The 21,230-nt window shown below is 33.0% G+C and overlaps 1 protein-coding gene across 2 annotated transcripts in view; it reads right to left on the bottom strand.

The window, feature by feature from the left end:
• Positions 1-8,679: 8,679 nt before the first annotated feature.
• The window catches only part of ZDHHC21 (zinc finger DHHC-type containing 21), a 63,109-nt gene continuing 50,558 nt past the window's right edge, over positions 8,680-21,230 (bottom strand). For both annotated transcript variants that reach the window (XM_027863024.1, XM_027863025.1), the window contains 2 exons: positions 11,059-11,102; positions 8,680-10,546 (listed from right to left, as the gene is read on the bottom strand). In XM_027863024.1, the coding sequence (XP_027718825.1) occupies positions 10,414-10,546; positions 11,059-11,102 (177 nt within the window). In that variant the 3' untranslated portion in view covers positions 8,680-10,413. The remainder of the gene's footprint in view (positions 10,547-11,058; positions 11,103-21,230) is intronic.

Here is a 21,230-nt window from a genome sequence, read left to right as displayed (position 1 = left end):
ATATATATATACATATATATATATATATATATATATATATACACATAGTAACTGCTACATGCTGGGCACTGTGACAAACACTTTACAAATATTATCTCATTTGATACAACAATCCTGGGCAATAAGCGCTATAATTATCCCCATTTTACAGTAGAGACAACTGAAGCAAAGAAGTTAAGTGACTTGCCAAGGGTCAAGTAGTACTGTATTTCATTGCATAATCATCACAGATTTTACGCCAAATTTTTTGCAAAAAAAGTGGGGTCGACCATTATGTGAAGGTGTTTAAAAAATTGTGCCAGTATTACTTAAAAATCATTTATTACTAAACTGTCTTTGGTGTAAGATTAGGATGCACAGAATACTCATGAATATATGTTAAAATTGAATACTGACAATGCATGTACCCTGAGAATTCTAGGCTCGTGGCTCACAATGCATGAGAGATAAATGCATATCCTTATGCCACTGGTGAAAACACTGCTGCTCTGTTTACCTTTTAAGCAGAAAGACAAACAGAATTACATCATGCGACGATTACGCAATGAATAGTTATAAACCAATTTTTGGACTGGAAAAAACAGGGTGTAATAATTATGCGGTGGCAACAATTATGCAGTGAAATATAGTAAATGTCTGGGCTTAATTTGAACTCGGGTCTTCCTCTGACTCCAAGCTGAGTGCTCTATCCACTGCATCACCAAACTGCCTCTTTGATGGAAACGTGAATGTTGCATGAAGGGCAGTGGAATAAAAGTGGAAGGGTGGGATGGGACAAAACTGTGGAAATTAATCTTAAAGGCTGAGAAAATTGTATTTTATTTTATAATCAATGGGGAGAAGCCCTTAAAGTTTTGGGGAAGGCTGACAAGATCAGGCTTGTTCCATACAAAGATTATATTTGGCAGCTATATGGAGAATGGATTTGGAAAAAAAGAAGAGAGAACACTTAACTATATTATATGAGTACTCATAATAAAGAATGGGAAATAAAATTGTAAAGTAGTTAATCTTTTGTTAAAGACTTCATGAAGTCTTAAAGAAATTTAAATGAAAATGTGACCCTGTCTTTTGCACAAAAAGATGATATTTAAGATTTACTTTCAGAACAAACACTTAATTGGTTTTTCAGGACTGGTTAAGTTTTGAACTTTTCCACGCTGCTCTTCAGTTTTGCCTTTGAGATGAAGATATTGAAGCAATAGGCCCTACAGGGGACTCTCTTGAAAGCATACATAGGCTCAGATATAATTTTCATTGATTTCAAGTCTATATATAGAGGCTTAGTTTCTAATTCTTTGGATTGGCTTTGCAAAAATGTGTTTTTATCGGTATTTTCTTTTTCTATCACCTACCACATTTCCCAATTTGGGGTTGGCTAAGTATTTTTTTTCAGAAATTATTTCCCCACAGAGCTCATGGTGTTAATGGCTCATGGGTCAAACAGAATTCTAAGCCTCATGGTTAATGACAATTACCCTCAGAAGTCAGTGTCATGGGTATAAAAAGCAAATGGCAAACATCAGACACACAGTACTACAATGCAGACTATAGGCTGATTTAAATAAATGGAAAAACCCTGCAATGTTTGTTTTTAAAAATATTTATTTAAAAATAATATTTCTAAAAATACAATACATAATACATTTCAATAGAAGTAAAAATTTCACAATTTAAATTAAAATAATCTGTAAAGAAAAATAGGAATATTACATGAATAAAACAAAAACAAAATACAAAAATCATTTTTCATAAGGTAGATATATATTTTGCTTTTTCACTTAAAGAACCAGTGCAGATTGCTTATTTAAACAAGTAAGTCCCAGGTAGATTCTTCCATTTTCCTTCCTCTCTTCCACCTCTCCCTGCTTCTCAGTCTCTGACCAGATCTCTCCCTTGTTAATCATCAGCATTATAAGTAATTGCCAGCAGACTTTTGTTATACAATGCCCTATGATAACACTCATGTTACAATAATAACAACAAAGCAGCAAAACAATATACAAATTTATAATCAAATGTATTACAAAATGTTTTATACAAGACTGGCAAATTATTTTTTAGGGATCTTAAGGAACAGGACTTTTGCATGACACTTAGAAAATAGAAGAGGTTATAACATGGTCTCAGGAACATATGCCAAATATGCACACACGATGAGTGGACGTACACTTTCTGTATTTCATTGCAGCACAGATTTGGCCTTATCACTAAAAATTCCCAACCACATTTAATTGGCATAGAGCATTGAGGATTTAGAAAGAAATGACAAATTCTAAAGGCATGGTCAAATAAACTGGCCTATCTATTCTGCCTCATGACAGAGACCATTCTTCTTATGCCTTAAATTAACTCTGCACATGAGTCACAGTACCTCTGTTACGATGTTTCAATTTGGTCCTACCTCATCCCTCTACTGATTTAACTACCCTTGGCTAAAGTCTGGGAATGTCCTTTTTCCTCTATCTTATTATGGAGCAATTTCTGCTGCATTGCTCAACATTAGCCCAAATCATCACACTCACCAGGGACACATCAAACAATTCAGAAATAAATCACCTGACTTGGAATTAACATAGTGGCAACACATTCCACATAAAATGTTGCAACCTGGAGAAGTTGCTTGCTCTTACTTTGTTCCAGAATTTTGCTGCATGTATCGACATCAAGATTCTATTAAAATGTTTCTAATTCACAGGTTCTGTTTGTACTTCCAATCCATGACTAGGTATCTTCCATGTAGGTATCTGGGAAAATCACGGCAATACCACATACTATAACGATATTTAGCAAAGATTAATTTTAACCAAGGACAATGTAAAACAGTAACTAAATTTGATTGTCTAGTTTATTAACATAAACAGTGATAAACTTCTCTGAATGATTTAGCATTTCAGCTGAAATTTTTAAAAGACTAATTGGTTGTATGAAGAAAATGGAAAATAAAGAAAATAAGGAGAATAATGTTACAAAAAAAATGAGCACTTTTCCAGTTCAAGTAATGACTTATCCTGGATGAAAAGTAAAGAATGTCATCTTTATTTAATTTATAATATATCTCTTTTTTATGCTATAAATGTGTTCCAGAAATTTATGTATCATCTAATTTTTATAAAACTAATCTTATCTTTCAATACATGAAGTTTTTGCTTTCTGAAATAATTTGGCCCCAGAAACCTTTCACACAGAAATAATAAATGCTGGGCACTACGGTCTTGGGGATGGGGGCAGGTGAGGAAGTCAGGGGAAACAGGATTAAGTCATACTGAGAACACTGTTATGGAGCACAGGTTTCCACTTTGATACCTGAAGTATGCTGGAGTGGGGTGGAATACTGGGGATCTCTGGATCATGACCCCATTCCCCTTCAAGCCATTAAAGTCTCACTCAGACTACTCTGAGTTCCTAGCCAAGGGTTCTCTCCACCATCTTTACCCATGGCTCTGCTCCTCTTTCAGGGACGGGGTGGTCAGTTAACTGCAGCTTCAGTGACCCTCCTATTTTTTTTCTCCACAGAACTCCTTTTTCACATAGCAAGGCCAGGGAGAACACAGGTTGGAAAGCAGTGCACTAAGAACTCCACTGTAAATCCATTTGTAAAGTAAATGACCATTCCCAAATTTATATCCTGTGTAAAAATGAACTCACATGCCCTATTTGTTTTAACTCAAGGTATACATCCTGGGTACCTCTAAGGGAAACATGAGCCTTTTTTTTTTTTTTAAAGAGTATAAGTTAATTTTTGTCCTTAATAGCAAGGCAAATGGTACAACTTCAAAGTGACCTTCAACTATGGATAGCAAAAACTTTGGATGACACAACACTGTTCCAGTATAATTTAATAGAGGTCTACTACGGTATGATTCTTTTAATAAAAATGAAGTTCTTCATATACACAAAAGCGAAGTATAACTCTTATGAAAAGCTTCTACTATTTTAAAAGCAGTTTGTTAAATTCCTTTGTAAGGTAGTAAATTTACATTAGAATAATCAAATTAAATTCAAAAACATATCACTATCAGGCGTAATTGGGGAAAAAATACAAAGAAGAGTTATTTAAAATTTATTATGCCAATGCCACAATGAGTATAAATTAGGATCTGTTGATAGAAACTGATCTGACATTAAATTCAATTTTTATAAAATTAAATACATATTTTAGTCACTTCACACAGGGGGAAAAAATCTTTCAGTCTACAACAACAAAACATTTCAACTCTTTGGTGCAGGAGCTAGAAATATCAGATGCACAATACTAAGTGAGTAGCACCAGGATCTCTCTTAAGTGGTTGAGGTTGGGAAACAATGACTTTGAGTACCATCAGGTTAAAATAATATACAAAGCATACTGGCTAATATATAATGCTTGGGATTCATAAGTATGCTTTGATTTCACTTTACAAGACTACAAACAAAACCCTGCATTTATTCAGAGTAAACCAAGACACAAAAACATGTTATTTTTCCATATGTTAATTTGTATAAAATTACCAATAAATCAAGCCTCTCCCAGAATGTTCAGTAATTCTTAAAACCACAGCCCTGACTTCTTACAATGTAACTACAACATTCCAAGGGGAAAAGGGATTTTGAGGTATTGAGTATCAGGAGAAAAAAAATATAAGCAATAATCACTATGTTTCTAACCCGGTGACTCTACCTCTGCCAGAACAAGAGACAAGGGCTTTTTGTCGAGTTCATTAGAATGATCAGAAAAAGTATCTAAACAAGGATATAAGCTGGACCCCTGGCATTTGGGAAACAGTCTCACTGTTCCCAATCTAACTTTGTGGAAGCTATTAAATTCTTCTCTGTTAAAATAGCTTGAAAATTCACATTATTTTTATTCCTCACAATTCATGTAAAGAAACACAGCACTACAATATATACAGTCTAGTATAAAACAATTTCTAAAAGATACCTGATCCAGCTGGAGAGAAACAACAAGAAAAATTCCTCATATTAAATATCTTAACCAAAATGAAAGAATTCATATGCAATAAAAACTCTGACAGCAGCAAGTCGATCCAGCTCAGTGATGAAAAAGCACTAGTGGAAGGCCTTTTCTTGAATACATTACTGAAGTGCCACACAATGGTAAATATATATGTATATGTGTGTATATATATATATGTGTGTGTGTATATATATATATATATATTTGGCTTGGTAATTCCTAATTTTAGTATGCTGCAGAAGGATAACTGAAAGGAATTCCATAGTGAGAAAAATTACTAAATTCTCTGGTGAAATAGAAAACAGTACAGACAAGCCTGTTACTGAGAAGCTGATTATTAACAACAAACTTTTCATCTTTCTTATTGTTGATTCTTCCAACCCTGCTATCCCTCTTCTGGGGGAGTATATTCATTACTCATTAGTTCTTCCTCTCTGTGTGGTGGAAAGGTACAGAAAGAAGTCATGAAATTTTGTCACTTGTTCACAGCAATGGTAAAAGACCTGATGGAACAGGCAGTTAAAACTGACTGCTAAAAAAACTGAAATAATTCTGTACACTTTTATCAGTGCTATTCCCAATCCAAATTAGCACAGATAACTGTTTGCTCACTATATTACAACATCTGAAGACTAGATAAAAATAATAAATTTGCGCCTTAAATGTCATAATGCATTTGTGTTCTAGAGGATGATAAAAGCCAGATATCTGAGGAAACAGGCCCTTTCCAGGCAGAACTATGCTAAATAGCCACCCACTTCACTGGAAACAGAGATGCCAATATTGAGTGAGGTATATAGTGCAATCAATTAATGATCACAATGATTCTAGAAAGTTAATCCTGCTCCTTTCTCAAATATTTCTGTATAACACCTTGGTGGTGTTCTGAAGATGGCTAATTAGAAGAGAAAATACAATTTAGCAAATTGAAGATGGACTCTGGATTTCAACAGGACAAACATAAGCCTTTAAAAAGTATGCACGTTATCATGTAGCTAAATGGTTAAAGGATACCAAAAAGTAAAAAATATAACATATGTACACACTCGCTAACACGTAAGGTATTACTTTTCGAAGTGCCAATATCTTATACACAAAAAACAGAAAGCTCACAGAAAGTCAGGTAAAAATCTAATTGTAAACAAATGATGATTATGTCTATAAGTGTTTTATGTGATATTCCTAAGCACTAAAATTCTAAGTAAATTCTAACTATATATCCATTTTCAAACACATGTTTAAAACCTCCACAAGCTATGGCTTAATAAAGTGAGTCTGGTAACTTGGTCACATAGGAAACACAGAGAAAGCAAAGAAAAAGAAGAAAAAAAACCCCAGAGAGATCAGTAATTTTGCTAATTAATATAATGAAGTATTAATAAGGGCCATATTATCCTCTGTAACAACAAATATTTCTAATCATTGATACAGAGTAAAATCTTAACACCTATACATGCAAAAGCAATAGAATACCTAAAATTTGTTTATACCACCATTATTTAAAGTAGTTTATTCTTTCTGCCTAGGACAGTAGTCAGACAAAAGCTCATGATCCACATTCAGAAATAATGGAGTTGACAAATACACAGCTTTTGAAAACTAGTAATCTGTGTAAAAGTGACTTGGAAAAGTTTAACCAATTTGTAATTAACATGCCATCACTAAAGTCATCATTGACATGGCATTTTAAAGGCATTAAATTTAATTCTGCCAGAAAAGAACTTACTAAGTTAAAAATATTGAAATTCTGTTCATACTCAATACCTGTTACTTTTTAAAGCAAATGATTATTTCGGCAGAAAAAATAAAGATTAAAGATTTAACTGAAATTTTAAATTCTTTATGTCTACCAAAATAATTTTTTTCTGCATAATTCTTAAGCAAAATTATAGATTTCTCGCAACAGAATGCTGATTCATCAGTATTTTTAAACTAAATTTGGGACATAACATACTATGAGTACTTCAGTGAAGTTCCACATAAATACGTAAATGCTAAGCTAAGCACTATATCTTACATAAGTAAATCTGTTTGCAAGTAAAAACAAAGATAAGTTTTGTTCCTCAGGAGGAGTCGCTTCCAATTTTTAGAACACTGTAAAAAGGTAAAGACTTTATTTTCCACAACCCCAATGACTTTTCTGGGGCTAGTACCTCCTTTGACACATTCTATTTAATAAAAAAAATGAGGTATTTCTAAAGAATTACTTTTATGCAACATGCAGAGTCTATCAGCCATAATACTAATGGCATCATTTCTTTTCCACTTTCAGTAATTCTTTTCCAGTTCTCAACATATTTATTGTTTCAATATTTATATAAAGCTCACAATAAATTAATTGAATATTAAATATAAAGTTATTAAATTGATTGAGATGATCAATGAAAAGACAAAAATGAAAAACAAAATAAACTCTTATTAGATATATAGACTTTAAAAAGAAATATAAAAAAATCATCCTTTAAATGTTTTTAAAGTATTGAATGCCTATGCTTATCGATTTAACTGCATGTCAGTATTCATCTTTAACCCCCTCAAATAGATTTATCAAATAAAATTAATGAATAGATTATCCATGTATTAGTGATTTTTCAGTAAAATAAAACTTCTAATTCTTGAGAATTAAGAAATTCTCAATACTGTATATAGCTCAAAAAGAAAAATCATGATTGTGCCCATGTAATATTAACTGAAAATTTATAATGAAAAATTACTAAATAATAATATAAAATATATTTAAGTGATATACAATAACTTATGAACTGGAAACTGACATATACATACACACATTCATTTTTTAAAGACTTGATGTTTTCCTTATGTACTTTTGTTAAAATTTAGTTTTCCATTACTGAAAAAATTTGGTTCCTTAGTTGTCACAACCAAAGCAAAAGAACAAATCTCTCGTCAATAAATTTAATTTCAACAGTTAGCCAAAAGAGGGCGCATAGAGAACATCAGAGTTCGTGCTCTACCTTGGAGACTGTTCAAGTTATTTTCTCTAATAGATGCATATCAAGAATCACAGGATAAATGTGTGCTAATTGGATAATTTGGGAATGTTGAAAACTATAGTATTTGCATGTATTCTTTATGTGTATATATGTATAATATACATATATATTGATATGTAATGTATCTACCACTGAAATAAATAATATAATCCCTTGCCTGGTCCCTGGATTTGTGTTCCATGGGTCTGACAGAGATAGTGTAAGGCCAGGGTAGTGTAACTATACAGATGGAAGAACAGGAAAGAAGGAGGAAAGAGTGAGAGGTCTCCCATTTTGCTCTTTGAATTCTATTCTAGAACATAATGTATGCAATGCTTACCTCCTCTACCCCGAGTCCCAAAACCAACCTGCCCAAGCCCTTGTCCTTTGAAAAGGCAGTGATGCTTTGGCTTTTTCACTTTAATTTAAAAGTAGGAATGGTAGCTCTCTCCTAGGCATCCTCCTGGGTGTCTCCCTTCAGTGTTCAAGGCAGAAACATAACCTACTTCCTATATTTGTGAGCTCTCCAAGAGGACCTATTTCTTCCTTATGGTCCTGGCTTACAAAGATCTGTTTTACTGACATTTATGTATTGGCTAGAACTGGCTTCACATCTCAAAGTACCCAATTATCAATCAGGTAAAATTTGTTTAGCATATAAGATGTAGACAATCCTGATTATGTGCCTGGTTGCACATGAATTTTGTATTTAAATAGGTCTTGTAAGTGATATCCTAGCACTCTGCCAGGAGCAACAAGGTTTTTTTTTATATTAAACTATGTACCCTGTCAGCACCAATAAATACCTTCACTTGCTGCTATTAAATATTTAAGTTTTTTTAAAACACTATATTCAGACCATGAAAACATGGTGCCAATATTTCTTGGGCTCTTACTCTATTACTACAGAATATTTTTAAAGGTTATATACAATATCTCAAAACAATGTCTACAATAAAATTTCCAGGTATGCCAAATTTCTGTTTCATTATTTCCCAGATGTGATTACCTGAACATTAAGATAAGACAAAACAAAAAATTAACATATTAGAAGGTAGACAGATGAAAAATGCCAAAAACCTCCAATTTACTCCTTAAGCAAAATGTTATTTTTTAAAAGTTCTGACTGGTGTAATAAAATAGACGAACTCCTCAAAACATGCTGCCTATTTACCCATGTATTCTCTGTCTTCCAAATATACCATTATTATGATCATATTTTAGTTTGGTAAAATCAAAAAGGCTAATATAAGTTGAAAACAATTAAATTTCCCTAACGATTTAAGGCCATCTCATAACAGTAGCCATTGCCAATAAAAAGGGACCCCAATAACAACAAAATAATATTTAAGCCCTAATTCAATTAGCCAATAAAAACTAAATTTCAATTTTGTTTAGTGACAGTCAGAAATTCATTACTTATCTGCCACAACAGTAAGTATATAAAAGAATACCTTAAAATATTCCACTGATCAGTATTCTTAAATATAAACACTCAAAAAGCAATTCTAGTTCTATTACAAGATAAAAGTTAGTCTATTTTTGCACACATATATTCCTCTATATACTATATATTATATATTAAAATTAAATGAACTTTTCAAATGTATGAATCCTAATGTGATAAAAGGCAGAAATGAAATTATTGTAAATTATTAGAAACAAATAAACAAAACAAATCTCAGTGGAAAACAGGAAATTAGTCACATATTTCCTTTGGGTCTTTGCCCTAAACATCTTTTATCAACATAAGAGTGATAATCTCAGTGGTAAAAATGTGCAGGTTATTTTTTTTCTTTTCTTGAAACGTTATGCTTAAGAGATGAGAATTTTAAGTCTTTCCTTTAAAAGACTTTTTTTGGGGAAAGAAGTAGGAAAAATATGGAGCAGACCATTAGCAAGAAATTTGCTTCTTATAAAATACACTGCCTGTTTTCAGGGCTCTGCTGTATGGTTAATATCATGCAGTATAAAGAAAAAGGAGGCTTTAAAGATTTACAATTACATCAGAAAAGAAAATCTGCATAGAAGGTCTGTTTAAAAAGAAAATAACCCTGAAGAAGTTCAGATCTGGTCATACCGTTTGAAAATGAAGAATTTAAGTAAACATCTGTGATTTTGCACAAAATAAAGTTACTAATAGCTTATACTAAAAAAAAAAAAACTGTGTACAATTAGTTCATCTCAGTCATTACCTTTTGAGTTTAACAACAAATGAGTTTAAAGAAATCCCCATGGAAAGCTAATTTGAAAGTAAACACGCTTTAAAACTTAAATATAGATCTTGTATCAGTCCCACAACAGGATCAAGATCACTATTAAAATAAAGCCTGGGGCACATTATGATGCCTAAGATTGGTGGGTGGATTTTAATTGACTTGAAGACTGTCATAGTTCTATTATCATAAAACCTGTAACGCATTTCCAGCATGGAGGACCCATCTGTGCCCACCATCCATCTGTTTAGACGTGATTGGCAAAGTGGTAGGGAACTCTCAGTGGTTGCCTCTGCCTGAAAGGAATGAACCACAGGATCTTCCAACGAGTGCCAAAAACTTCTGAGAAGGTCTGCTGCCATGGCTTTCGGGGCCTCGATCTACAGAAGACAGCATTATTAGTGAAAGACAGCACTCCCATGGTGCACTTCAGTCAGCTAAAACAATGCAGGTTGGCTGGGGATCCATTACTGGACTCTGATGAATTGTGTCCCAGCATCACAAATACAGCTTTTCTTTCATTATGGCATGCAGCTGAGACTTAACTCTGGATACCAGATATTGTATCTGGGTCGTCAATCAACCGAGGGCAACTTTTGAAGCAGAGGAGAATCTCACGATTAACAGAATGCATGTCAACAACACAGTAGCAACTGTCTTTTGATGTACTTTGGGGACAAAACAATTTAGCTTACTTTGGTTAGATAAAGAACAAAAATCATCAGTATTTACTCTGCATTAAAAAATATCACAACTGGAAGGTGAGAGATATGCTTCTCCAGCTCAGACCTCAGGCAGGGCAGCAAGAAAAAGCTGTCATATCTATCTCCACATGCACACTTTCAAACTGCTAGTCCTTTAAATTTTTAAAAATGGAAACTTTTATACTCACATTTCTTCACAACAATTTGACATCTTTTCAATAGATGTTGTATCCTACAAGAAATTTTGAAAAGTAAAATTACAAAGTACTCATATGTGAAAAAGTTTTCAAGGTTTTTTTATCCACTATTCATATTATGTTTTTGTTACCTTTAAAAAAATTCAGAGACTTAAACCAATTAAATGCAGGCATAAAAGAGTTTTGAAATGCTACCTTTTCAATGTGAATTTATTATAAAAACATAACTAATAAAATATTATTACAATAAAATAGTTACATTAAAAAGACTTAAGACATGTTAAAAGTCTTATATTATTAAGGCATAATCTCTTACTAAACTCCCTGTCTGAATATTGTTTTAAAATTAGAGGAATAAAATGTGCTTTCTATGGAAAATAGTAAGTAAGTATAATCTGAGAAATACTGTAACTGCATTTTAAAAGAGAAATTGTAAATAAAATTATAAAGAGATAGTTAACAGTAAAAATCTTAACAATAAAATGAAACAAAAAACTCCTCAAACATCTATTCAATAATCGGTCAATCTCAGAGTTATAAAACACTGATAATATGGCAGTCAATTTTGATATAGAATATACCTTACTCCTATCTAAAACTTATCATCATAAGGTTATAATACATTTTGTTTTGTGCCATCAAGGTAGTTCTGACAAATATTTGGTAAAAAGTTCCCTCTTGGAATAAATAGATATTACATTCTAGGTATGCAAATTAATCTGTATTGGCAGTGGGTCTATAATTAGCCAGATGAACTATGATAACAGGTAATTTAAAAATATTTAAATAAAATATAATTATCCTTTATAGTAATTTTTGTGGCTAAAAAAGTTATTTTATTTATTTCATTAACTGCTACCACAATCTTCTTTGTCTTTTACCAAAGTATATTTCCCTTACTCCATTCTTTGTCACTATATCCTCTATAATAATTACATTTAAATATTCCAGCAATAACATCATTCTTTTAAAATGATAAAATAATGTATTTAAAATCCAGATGTATTCTTTCTAATTCTCCTTCATTTACTCTACAGTGGGAATGCTTCTACAACCAATATGTTTAAGAATTGGTATAATGTGAACTCTCCAACCAAATGTTACAGAATAACACAATTCAGCAACAATACATGAGGTCACAACACAAAACTCATGTTTTTCTATGTAATTGTAAAGATCATTCCCCCCTCTATCTCCTTCCAATATAATCCTCATAAAAAGACCTTTAACTTTCAGAAGCTCTTTATATTATAATAGGTAAGTATACTAACTAATAAAATGGAATTAACTGTAAAAAAAAAAAGTGCTAAGACACTTAACTTCTCATAAGTAGTTAATACACATCAGCACACACCAAGGGAGAATCAGTATATTTTTTAAAATTATATTGTTAAATATTTCCCAATTACATGTCAACATTTTAACAATCATTTAAAAAATTTTAGTCCCAAATTCTCTCTCTCTTTCCTGCCACACCCCCTTGAGAAGGCAAACAATTTGATATTGATTATACATATGAAGTCATACAGAACATATTTCCATTTTAGCCATATTGTAAAAGAAAAGACAAACAAAATGAAATTAATAAAAATAAAGAAAAAATTTAAAGTATGCTTCAATCTGCATTCAGAATTTATCACTTCTCTCTCTGAAAGTGGATATCATTTTTCATCACAGGTCTAGAATTGCTGTCTTAATCACAGCAGCTAAGTCTTTCACAATTGATCATCCTCACAATATTGCTATTACTTTGTACAATGTTCTCCTGGTTCTGCTCATTTCACTTTACATTAGTCTTCCCAAGTTTTCTGAAAGCATCCTGATTGTCATTTCTTATAGAACAACAGTATATTCCATCACAATCATACACCACAACTTGTTCAGCCATTTCTCAAATGATGGGTATCCCCTTGATTTCTAATCCTCTGCCACTACAAAAAGAGCTGTTATAAATATTTTCGTACAAATAGGTTCTCTTCCCTTTTCTTTGATCTCTTTGGGATACAGACATAGTGATTTATATAGTGATATTTCTGGATCAAAGTGTATGCAGTTTTATCGTCCTTTGGGCATAGATCCAAATTGCTCTCCAGAATGGCTGGACTAGTTCACAACTCTACCAACAATGCATTAATGTCCCAAATTTTCTTCAACCCCTCCAGCACTGAATCAGAGTATCGTTAAAGAAATAGTTTCATATTAGGAATAGGAGACCAAGGTTCTATTTCTAGCTTTGCCACAATCACTGTGAACAGGGATAAATCATTGACTTCTCTGAACCTCTGTCAGTAAATAAGTATTTATTAAGTGTATACTATGTGTTAGGCACTGTGCTAAGCACAGACATACAAAGAAAGCCATCGCTGCTCTCAAAGAGTTCATAGTCTAAAGTTTCCTTATCTGTAAAATGGGGGTGTTGGGTTAGATGTCAAATTCTGGAATCAAGGGATAAAGTGTAATGAGGTCAAGTAATACTTTTAGGAAATGAGGATGAATTTTAGGGCCTGCAGCTTAGAATGTTTTTTTTTTAATTTTATGCCTTTCCATGTCACAGGAGAGTGATAAAATTGTAATATGGAGAACAACTATTACAATGGGAAATTTTTGGAAGGTAGAACCCTGACTGGCCAATTTGACTGAGTCATTCAATTAGCTGTTCATGTTGTAAAAAGGATAAATTTTAATGGCTCCCCAATACAAAAACTTTAAGTTTTTTATATGAGCAAAAAAAAAAGTCTAGTTCTGTAGTTCTCAAAGTGAGGTCTTTGAGGTCAAAACTATTTTCATAATAATACTAATACATTATTTGAATATTAAAATACTCCTCCCTTATCCAACTACTTATTTGTGTGAGGCTGAATTTCTTTACTTACTTCAACTAAAATAATAATGCAACAAACTGGATTCAGAAGTAGATAAGAATCTAGTTGTCTTCTATTAAGGCACACATTTAAAGAGATTTGCAAAAACATGTAAAACAAACCAATCTCGTTAAATTTGTTTTGTTTTAGAAAATAGTTATTTTTCATAAAAATGTTAACATAATGGATTTACTATTTTAAATGAATGAATAATTTTAAAGTCTATCACTTTTAATTTCTAATATACTGAATATCAAAAGATAAAAGGTCTTTGGGGTCCTCAGTAATTTTTAAAAAGTGTCAAGAGATCCTGAGACCAAAAAGGTTGAAAATAGCTGATCTTGTTGAAATATGCACCTGCCATGTGGTCGACCACATTCAAGGACTTAGATAATAAACATACCCTGATAATCACCAACAAACTAATTAAGAGTAACTAACTGAGTTTTAGAGTATCCTGATGTCTGCAACACATTATAGGATGTGAGTCTTAAAGGCCATAACTAAATTGATGCTAATTTCTTAAGTATAGTAACTAGTACCCTCTTACCTAAATGGAACCTGACAACCTAAAGTATGCTAACACTGACAAAATCTGCAAGTAAAAGGAAAGTAACAAGCACCATGACTTTGAGCTCACATGTACCACACAGTCCAAGTGTCTTATTCATAGAATATTTAGATATCAGCAAGTATTTTACTCATACTTTATGTATAATTCTAATAAACTTGGCAGTTGGGTTTCTAAATGTACAAGAGATTAAGAAAAAAGAAAACAAATTACAAGTGGGAAATGAGGCTGACATAGGCAGGTATGATAACAAAAGGAAACTGATAGCAGCTGAGACGTGAAAAACTCTAAAGCAGACAAAAATAAAAATAAAACAGCACAGCAGTGCAAGTATGATGAGTACAGGACAGTCAATAAGTGAAATCATTAAACATTTATTAAGCATCTACTATGTGCAAGGCTCTGTGTTAAGTGCCAGGGATACAAAAAAAGCAAAAGATAGTCCCTGCCCTCAAGGAGCTCACATTCTACTGAGGTAAACAAACCCACAAAGAAATATGCAGAAGTAAACTATACATAGGATAAATAGGAAATAATTAAAAGAAACAAGGAACTAGAATTGAGAGACTGGGAAAAGCTTCCTATAGAAGATGGGATTTTAATTGGGACTTAAAGGAAGCCAGGAGGCACAGATGAAGAGGGAGAGCACTGTAGGTATAGTGAAAGGCCAGAGAAAATGCCCAGAGCTGAGAGCTGGGAATGTCTTGTTTGTACAACAGCCAAGGGGCCAGTGTCACTGGACTGAACATGTGCAGAGAGTAAGGTGCAAGAAGATTGGAAATGGCAGACAGGGGAGGGAAGGGAATATGATTAGGCTATGAAAGGTTTTGAATGCCAAAAGGAGGATTTTGGATTCGATACTGGAGGCAACAGGTAGTCACTAGAGTTTATTGAGTAAGGGGCTGAGTACTTTAGGAAAATCACTTCAGTGGCTGAATAACGGATGAATAAAATAGTTCTCCTACCTACCTAAATAGGCTATAAAGGTAACTGAGTACTATAACACAGTCAGAAGGTCAATAAACAACGTTAGTCAGTCAATAAACATTTACTAAGTGCCTACTATGTCCCAGGCACTGTACTAATTGTTAGGAATACAGAAAAGGGCAAAAGACAGTCCCTGCTCTCAAGGAGCTGACAATCTAATATGATGATGTAAAATACTCATAATGATTATCTTGAATGTTTATGTTTCACATATTCTATTTTAAAAGGCAGATAAATGTATGATTGTAATAAAGGTTTTTATCCCAAACAATAAAACACAAGATCTAATGCTTACAGGAATACCATCAGTTATCTGGGAAATTGGGCTACACAGAACAACACTCCTTAAAGGTTCCAGATAACTGAGATTTTATTGTACTTGTATATAATTATGCCAATAAGTGAACATCATGGTTGTAGCCTGGTAATACAAGTAGTTGAGGTTCTCATAGGCATAGTTAACTAACAGAGTTTAGCATTACTTTCCATACAATTTTAACAAGGAAAAGCAGGGAACAGATGAAAGACATTTAGGTGACAAACACACTTAGGTAGTACTTAATGACTGGCTAGATGTGGGGAAGGGAGAAGGAAGAGGAGGAAATTAGCAATGACCCTGACGTGCCTAGAAGAATGTGACTCATTCATATAAATAGGAAAGTCAGGAGGAGAAGTTATTTTCAGGGAGAAGATGGTCAGTACCTTGTAGATGGCGCTAAGTTTAATGACAGTGGCAGTTCCAAATGTATGTTTATGATTAAGGAGTAAGGTTAAGAGTAGAGTCTTGAGAGTTAGCCAACCAGTTGATAAATGAAACTCTGGGAATGGATGAAATATTTAAAATAGAGAATTTGGATAGAGGAGAAATGAAGGAAAAGAACAAAACTTTTGAAGAATGTCTAAAATTAAAGGAAAAAAGAGTTAATGAGGGAGATAAAGGAGAAATGGTCAGAGAAGCTGGAGAAGAATCAGAAAAGTATCACGTTTGGGAGGTAAAAGAAGGATGGGATATAAAAAAAAAAGACAACGATCAGAAATGTCAAATACTGAACAACTGTCAAGAAGGATGAAAAGTAAGAAAGAACAATCTGATTTGGCAATTTGAAGATCATTAACAAATAAAGTTTTATAGCACTTTAGTTTACAAAAGCCATTCCTCAAAACAACCTGTGAGGTAGGTAGTGCAAGTTTATTATCTCCATTTTACAAATAAACTAATGTTTAGAAAGGTTCGATTCAATTAAACAAGTAAGTATGAAGTGTCTGCTATGCACCAGGTACTAAACTAGATACTTAGTATACAAAATAAAAAGTGAAACACACTAGTCTTATGGAGCTTAAATTCTATTGGGGGAGGAGGGTAGCATAATATTTACCTAGATAAGTAAATTACCCTATAGGTGATAGGAAGCTACTGAGCAAGGGTGGCCAGATATCATCAGATATGCGCTTTATAGATATATCAGTCTAGGAGCTGATGAAAATCCTAATAACAATTAAAGCTGACCAAAAATGGAACGGGTTTCCTTTACAAGTAGTTGAGTTCCTAGTCACTAGAAGTCTTTAAGCAAAAGCCAGACAACTATTTTCAGGGATTTGCAGAAGGAATTCTTGTTCACCTATGGGTTGGACCATATGACCTTTGATTTAGATTTTTAGATCTCTTAGATTCTTAGTCTCTGATTTAAAAAAATTATTGTGATATATTTTTTATTTAACTAAATAAGTATTACATATGGCAGATAGGAAACTGAACAACATCAGGAACCAAGACTTAATAGTTAATGAGGAAAGAACATTTTATACTATTGCTATTGTATATATTAATTTTATATTACATTACTTACACTATATTTATATTTTATACATAATCCTATAATTGTACAAATATAATGCATTTTCACTGAAAGTCATCTTCTTCCCTGAAGGCTAACTCTAAAGTAAAAAGCTTACTTATGCCTGTGAAAAACTGAACACAAACACTGCCATATTCATTAATTCCAAAACCTCAATGAATCAATGAATTTTCCCTCTAAACTACTTCAGATCTCATCAGCTCCCACAGATTTAATTACCATCTCTATGCTAATGATTCTCAAATGTATGTTATCTATCCTTCCCTAATCTCTCTGTTGACCTCCAATCGCCTTTCAGACATCTCAAAATGGATGTCAAATAGACATCTTAAACTCAAATGTCCAAAATCGAACTCATTATCTTTCCCTCTAAATCCTCCCCATCGGATCATCTTTCCTATTACTATATAGGGTAACACCATCCTCCCAGGTCCTTGGGACCCTGGGCTTACAATCTAGGTGCTATTCTCAATTCCTCATTATCTCTCATCCTCACTAAACAAATCCAAACTCTTTCCAAAGCCTGTTGATTTCACCTTTGCATCATATCTCCAATATGCCCCCTACTTTCCTCTGATACTGCCACTACTCTAGTATAAGCCCTCATCACCTTATGCCTGGACTACTGCTGGTGGGCTTGTCTACTCCAATCCATTCTCCATTCAGCCACCAAAGCGATTTTCCCAAAGCATAGGTTCATGTCACTCGGTGCCCTTTCCTTCCCCTCCTTATTAAGTAAACTCCAGTGGCTCCCTATCAACTGCAGGATCAAACATAAAATGTTCTGTTTAGCATTCAAAGTCCTTTATCAATTAGCCCCCTCCTATCTTTTTATACCTTACACCCTTCCAATCTTCTTATACCTTACCATGTATTCTTTGATCCAGGACACCAACTTCCTGGCTGTTTTACAAACAAAACACTCCATCTCTTAGCTCTAGGTATTTTCTCTGGCTGTCCTCCCATCTCTGAAATGCTCTACCTCCTCAACTCTGGCTACATCAGTAGCCAGTAGTCAGGCTTCCTTCAAGTCTCAACTGAAACCCATGTCCCATCCCCAATTTCTCTTAATTCTAGTTCCTTCCCTCTTTTATTCTTTCCTATTCATCCTGTACATAGCTTGTCTGTATATATTTGCTTGCTTGCTGTCTCCTGTCTCCCCCATTTGACTGTGAGCTCCTTGAGAGCAGGGGCTATCTTCGGCCTCTCTGCGTACCCCTAACACTTATTAGCACAGTACTTAGTACATGTTCACTGACTGACTGAGAATGAAGAGAAGTATGATTTTTGAAAGGAAATAAGAAAACACAACCTTTAAATTTACAGCACAAACTGTTGGCCCACAGTACAAAGAGAGGACAAAACCTGTCCCCTAATATCATGTTTAGAGTATCATATACTGCTTTTCTTTATCTACGAGCTATTTATCATGCTGTAATAATAGTCTGCATTTTTTTATTCTCTCTCATACTCTCTATGCTTTGGCCAGGCTAGCCCTCTTGCTGGTCTCTGTATACATAGGCTGTCTCCTATTCCTGGAACACGTCCCCTACTCCCCTTTACCTTTAGAAAACCCTAGCTCCTATAATGCTCAGTTAAAGTGCCATTTCTTACAATGGGTTTCCTGATTCTATTCTTCCTCGTCATCATTTTAAAGTTCTTTAAGGGTAAATATTGTATCATTTTTTCTTTGTATTCTCAATGCCTAAAACAGCATCTGGAACACTGTAGGTATTTAATAAATTCAATAAATATCACTTACTAAGTGCCCGACACTATGCAAAGCCCTGGGAAATACAAAGACAAAAAGATGGCAATGCCCATAAGAAGGTTACATCATTAAAAATGAAATGAATTTATTTACAATTTATAACAGAGAAGCAATAGTCTCAATATGCAAAATGAGACTTATATTTTTGGACATGATCAGTCTACAAATTTGTTTTGCTTGACTATATATACTTGCTGCAAGGGTTTTATTTTTCTTTATTTGTATTTGTATTTGTATTTCTTTATTGTATTTGCACTCTTTCCTCTGTATCACAGAATGGAAATATGTGAACCTTTCTAAAAATGGGTTTGTAATGACAGACAAGAATAAAATTCATTCCACCCTTCAATTTTTGAATTAAATTTATATATAGGCATTTAAGATTCATATTAATAGTACTTGAAAAAATTACAAGAAAGGGAGACAAAATTCAAGTACTTTCCTCATAATAACCTCATATGGTTAAATAGTGCTAGCAATATTATCTCTATTTTACAGAAGAGAAAACGGAGGCTCAGAAAAGGTAAGATAACTTGCACAAGGTCACATGGTTAGAGTCTGAGCAGAACTTGAACTCAGGTACATATAACAAAAAAGTAGTCTGTAATAGAGGTTACTTTTTTTAAAATTCTGCATAAATCAGAAGTGTTTTATTTAATTTAATAACGATTTTTTTCCAGAAATTAAGCATGAAAAACACTGAGTACATAATATTGGCTTTATTTCTTTTGTCCATGATGATTTTCTTTCTCACGTACTTTTCTTTTGATCTGGAATTTTGTCTTTTTAAAAAATGGGATGTGAAGAGTATTAAGGTTAAAATAAACTGACTTCAAATTATATTTATGTTATATTATTTTCAGACTTAAAAAAACAAGGAAAAAACTACAGCCCATTTCTACCTTTGATTATAAATGCTCTTGTGTTGAACAGGAAGTTATTTTATAGTAACAAGGTTTAATATGCATTTATGGCACAGAATTGATAATGCCTCCTCAAAATTATATAGCTAATAATGAAATATCTGGCCCAAGGTAGGTGCTTAGTAAATAAACACTTATTCATTGATAAGGGCCATAATAACATAGAATAATGACTGGAAGAGCCCTCATACCATACAGTCCAACTCCCTCATCTTACAGATGAGGAAATCAAGGCACAAAGACTTTGTTATTTGTCCAGAATCACAAAGATTAGTACTAAGGAGGAAAGTTGGGATTCAAACTTGAGTACTGAGACTCCAAATCTAGCACTCTTTCCTCTGTATCACAGAATGGAAATATGTGAACCTTTCTAAAAATGGGTTTATAATGACAGACAAGAATAAAATTCATTCCACCCTTCAATTTTTGAATTAAATTTATATACAGGCACTTAAGATTCATATTAATAGTACTTGAAAAAATTACAAGAAAAAAGAAAACTTTTTTTGCTTTCTTACAGAAAAGCTTCTATCCAATTAAGCCATGTGATAATCAAGTTTTTTTTAAAAAAACTTATTGCAAGAAATCTTAAAAAAAAGATGAAATCAATGAATTTGATTATTCTAGTTGTTTTCTAAACAGGCAGCTAAATGGTGTAGTGAATAGAGCAGTGGACTTAGAGTGAGGAAGATCTGAGTTCAAATTTCACCTCAGATACTTACTGTGTGACTTTAATCTCTCTAAGCCTCAATTTGTTCATCTGTAAAATGGGGATAAGAGCACCTGCTTCAGAGGGTTGTCATGAGAATCAAATGAGATATCATGCGTAAAGTGTTCTTCAAATCGTAAACTACTATATTCTAGCTATCATTTAATCAGAAATATTTTCTCATCACATTAAGCAAACAAAGGCATTCTAAATACAGTTTTACATAGAAATATTTTAATACAGATTAAAAACGTTTCAACCTTTAATGATTTTTGGTGCCAGCATAAGAATGTGATAAAGTTTCATACATCTATAAATGCATGTATATAATAGAAATACTTCAAAATGCAAGTATTTATGGTTACATTTTTCACTGGCAAGGTAACATAAAATTGAAGTGAAAATCCCTGAATTATTGTGCATATTACTTTATATGGCATTCTAAATTTAAACAGAGTAAGAGCAAGACATAGAAAATTCTGATC

This window comes from Vombatus ursinus, unplaced genomic scaffold, assembly GCF_900497805.2.
Source record: "Vombatus ursinus unplaced genomic scaffold, bare-nosed wombat genome assembly UNPS02014770.1, whole genome shotgun sequence".
Lineage (NCBI taxonomy): Eukaryota > Metazoa > Chordata > Mammalia > Diprotodontia > Vombatidae > Vombatus > Vombatus ursinus.
The sequence above is the reverse complement of the archived record's forward strand: the minus strand, read 5'-3'. Positions and strand labels throughout refer to the sequence as shown.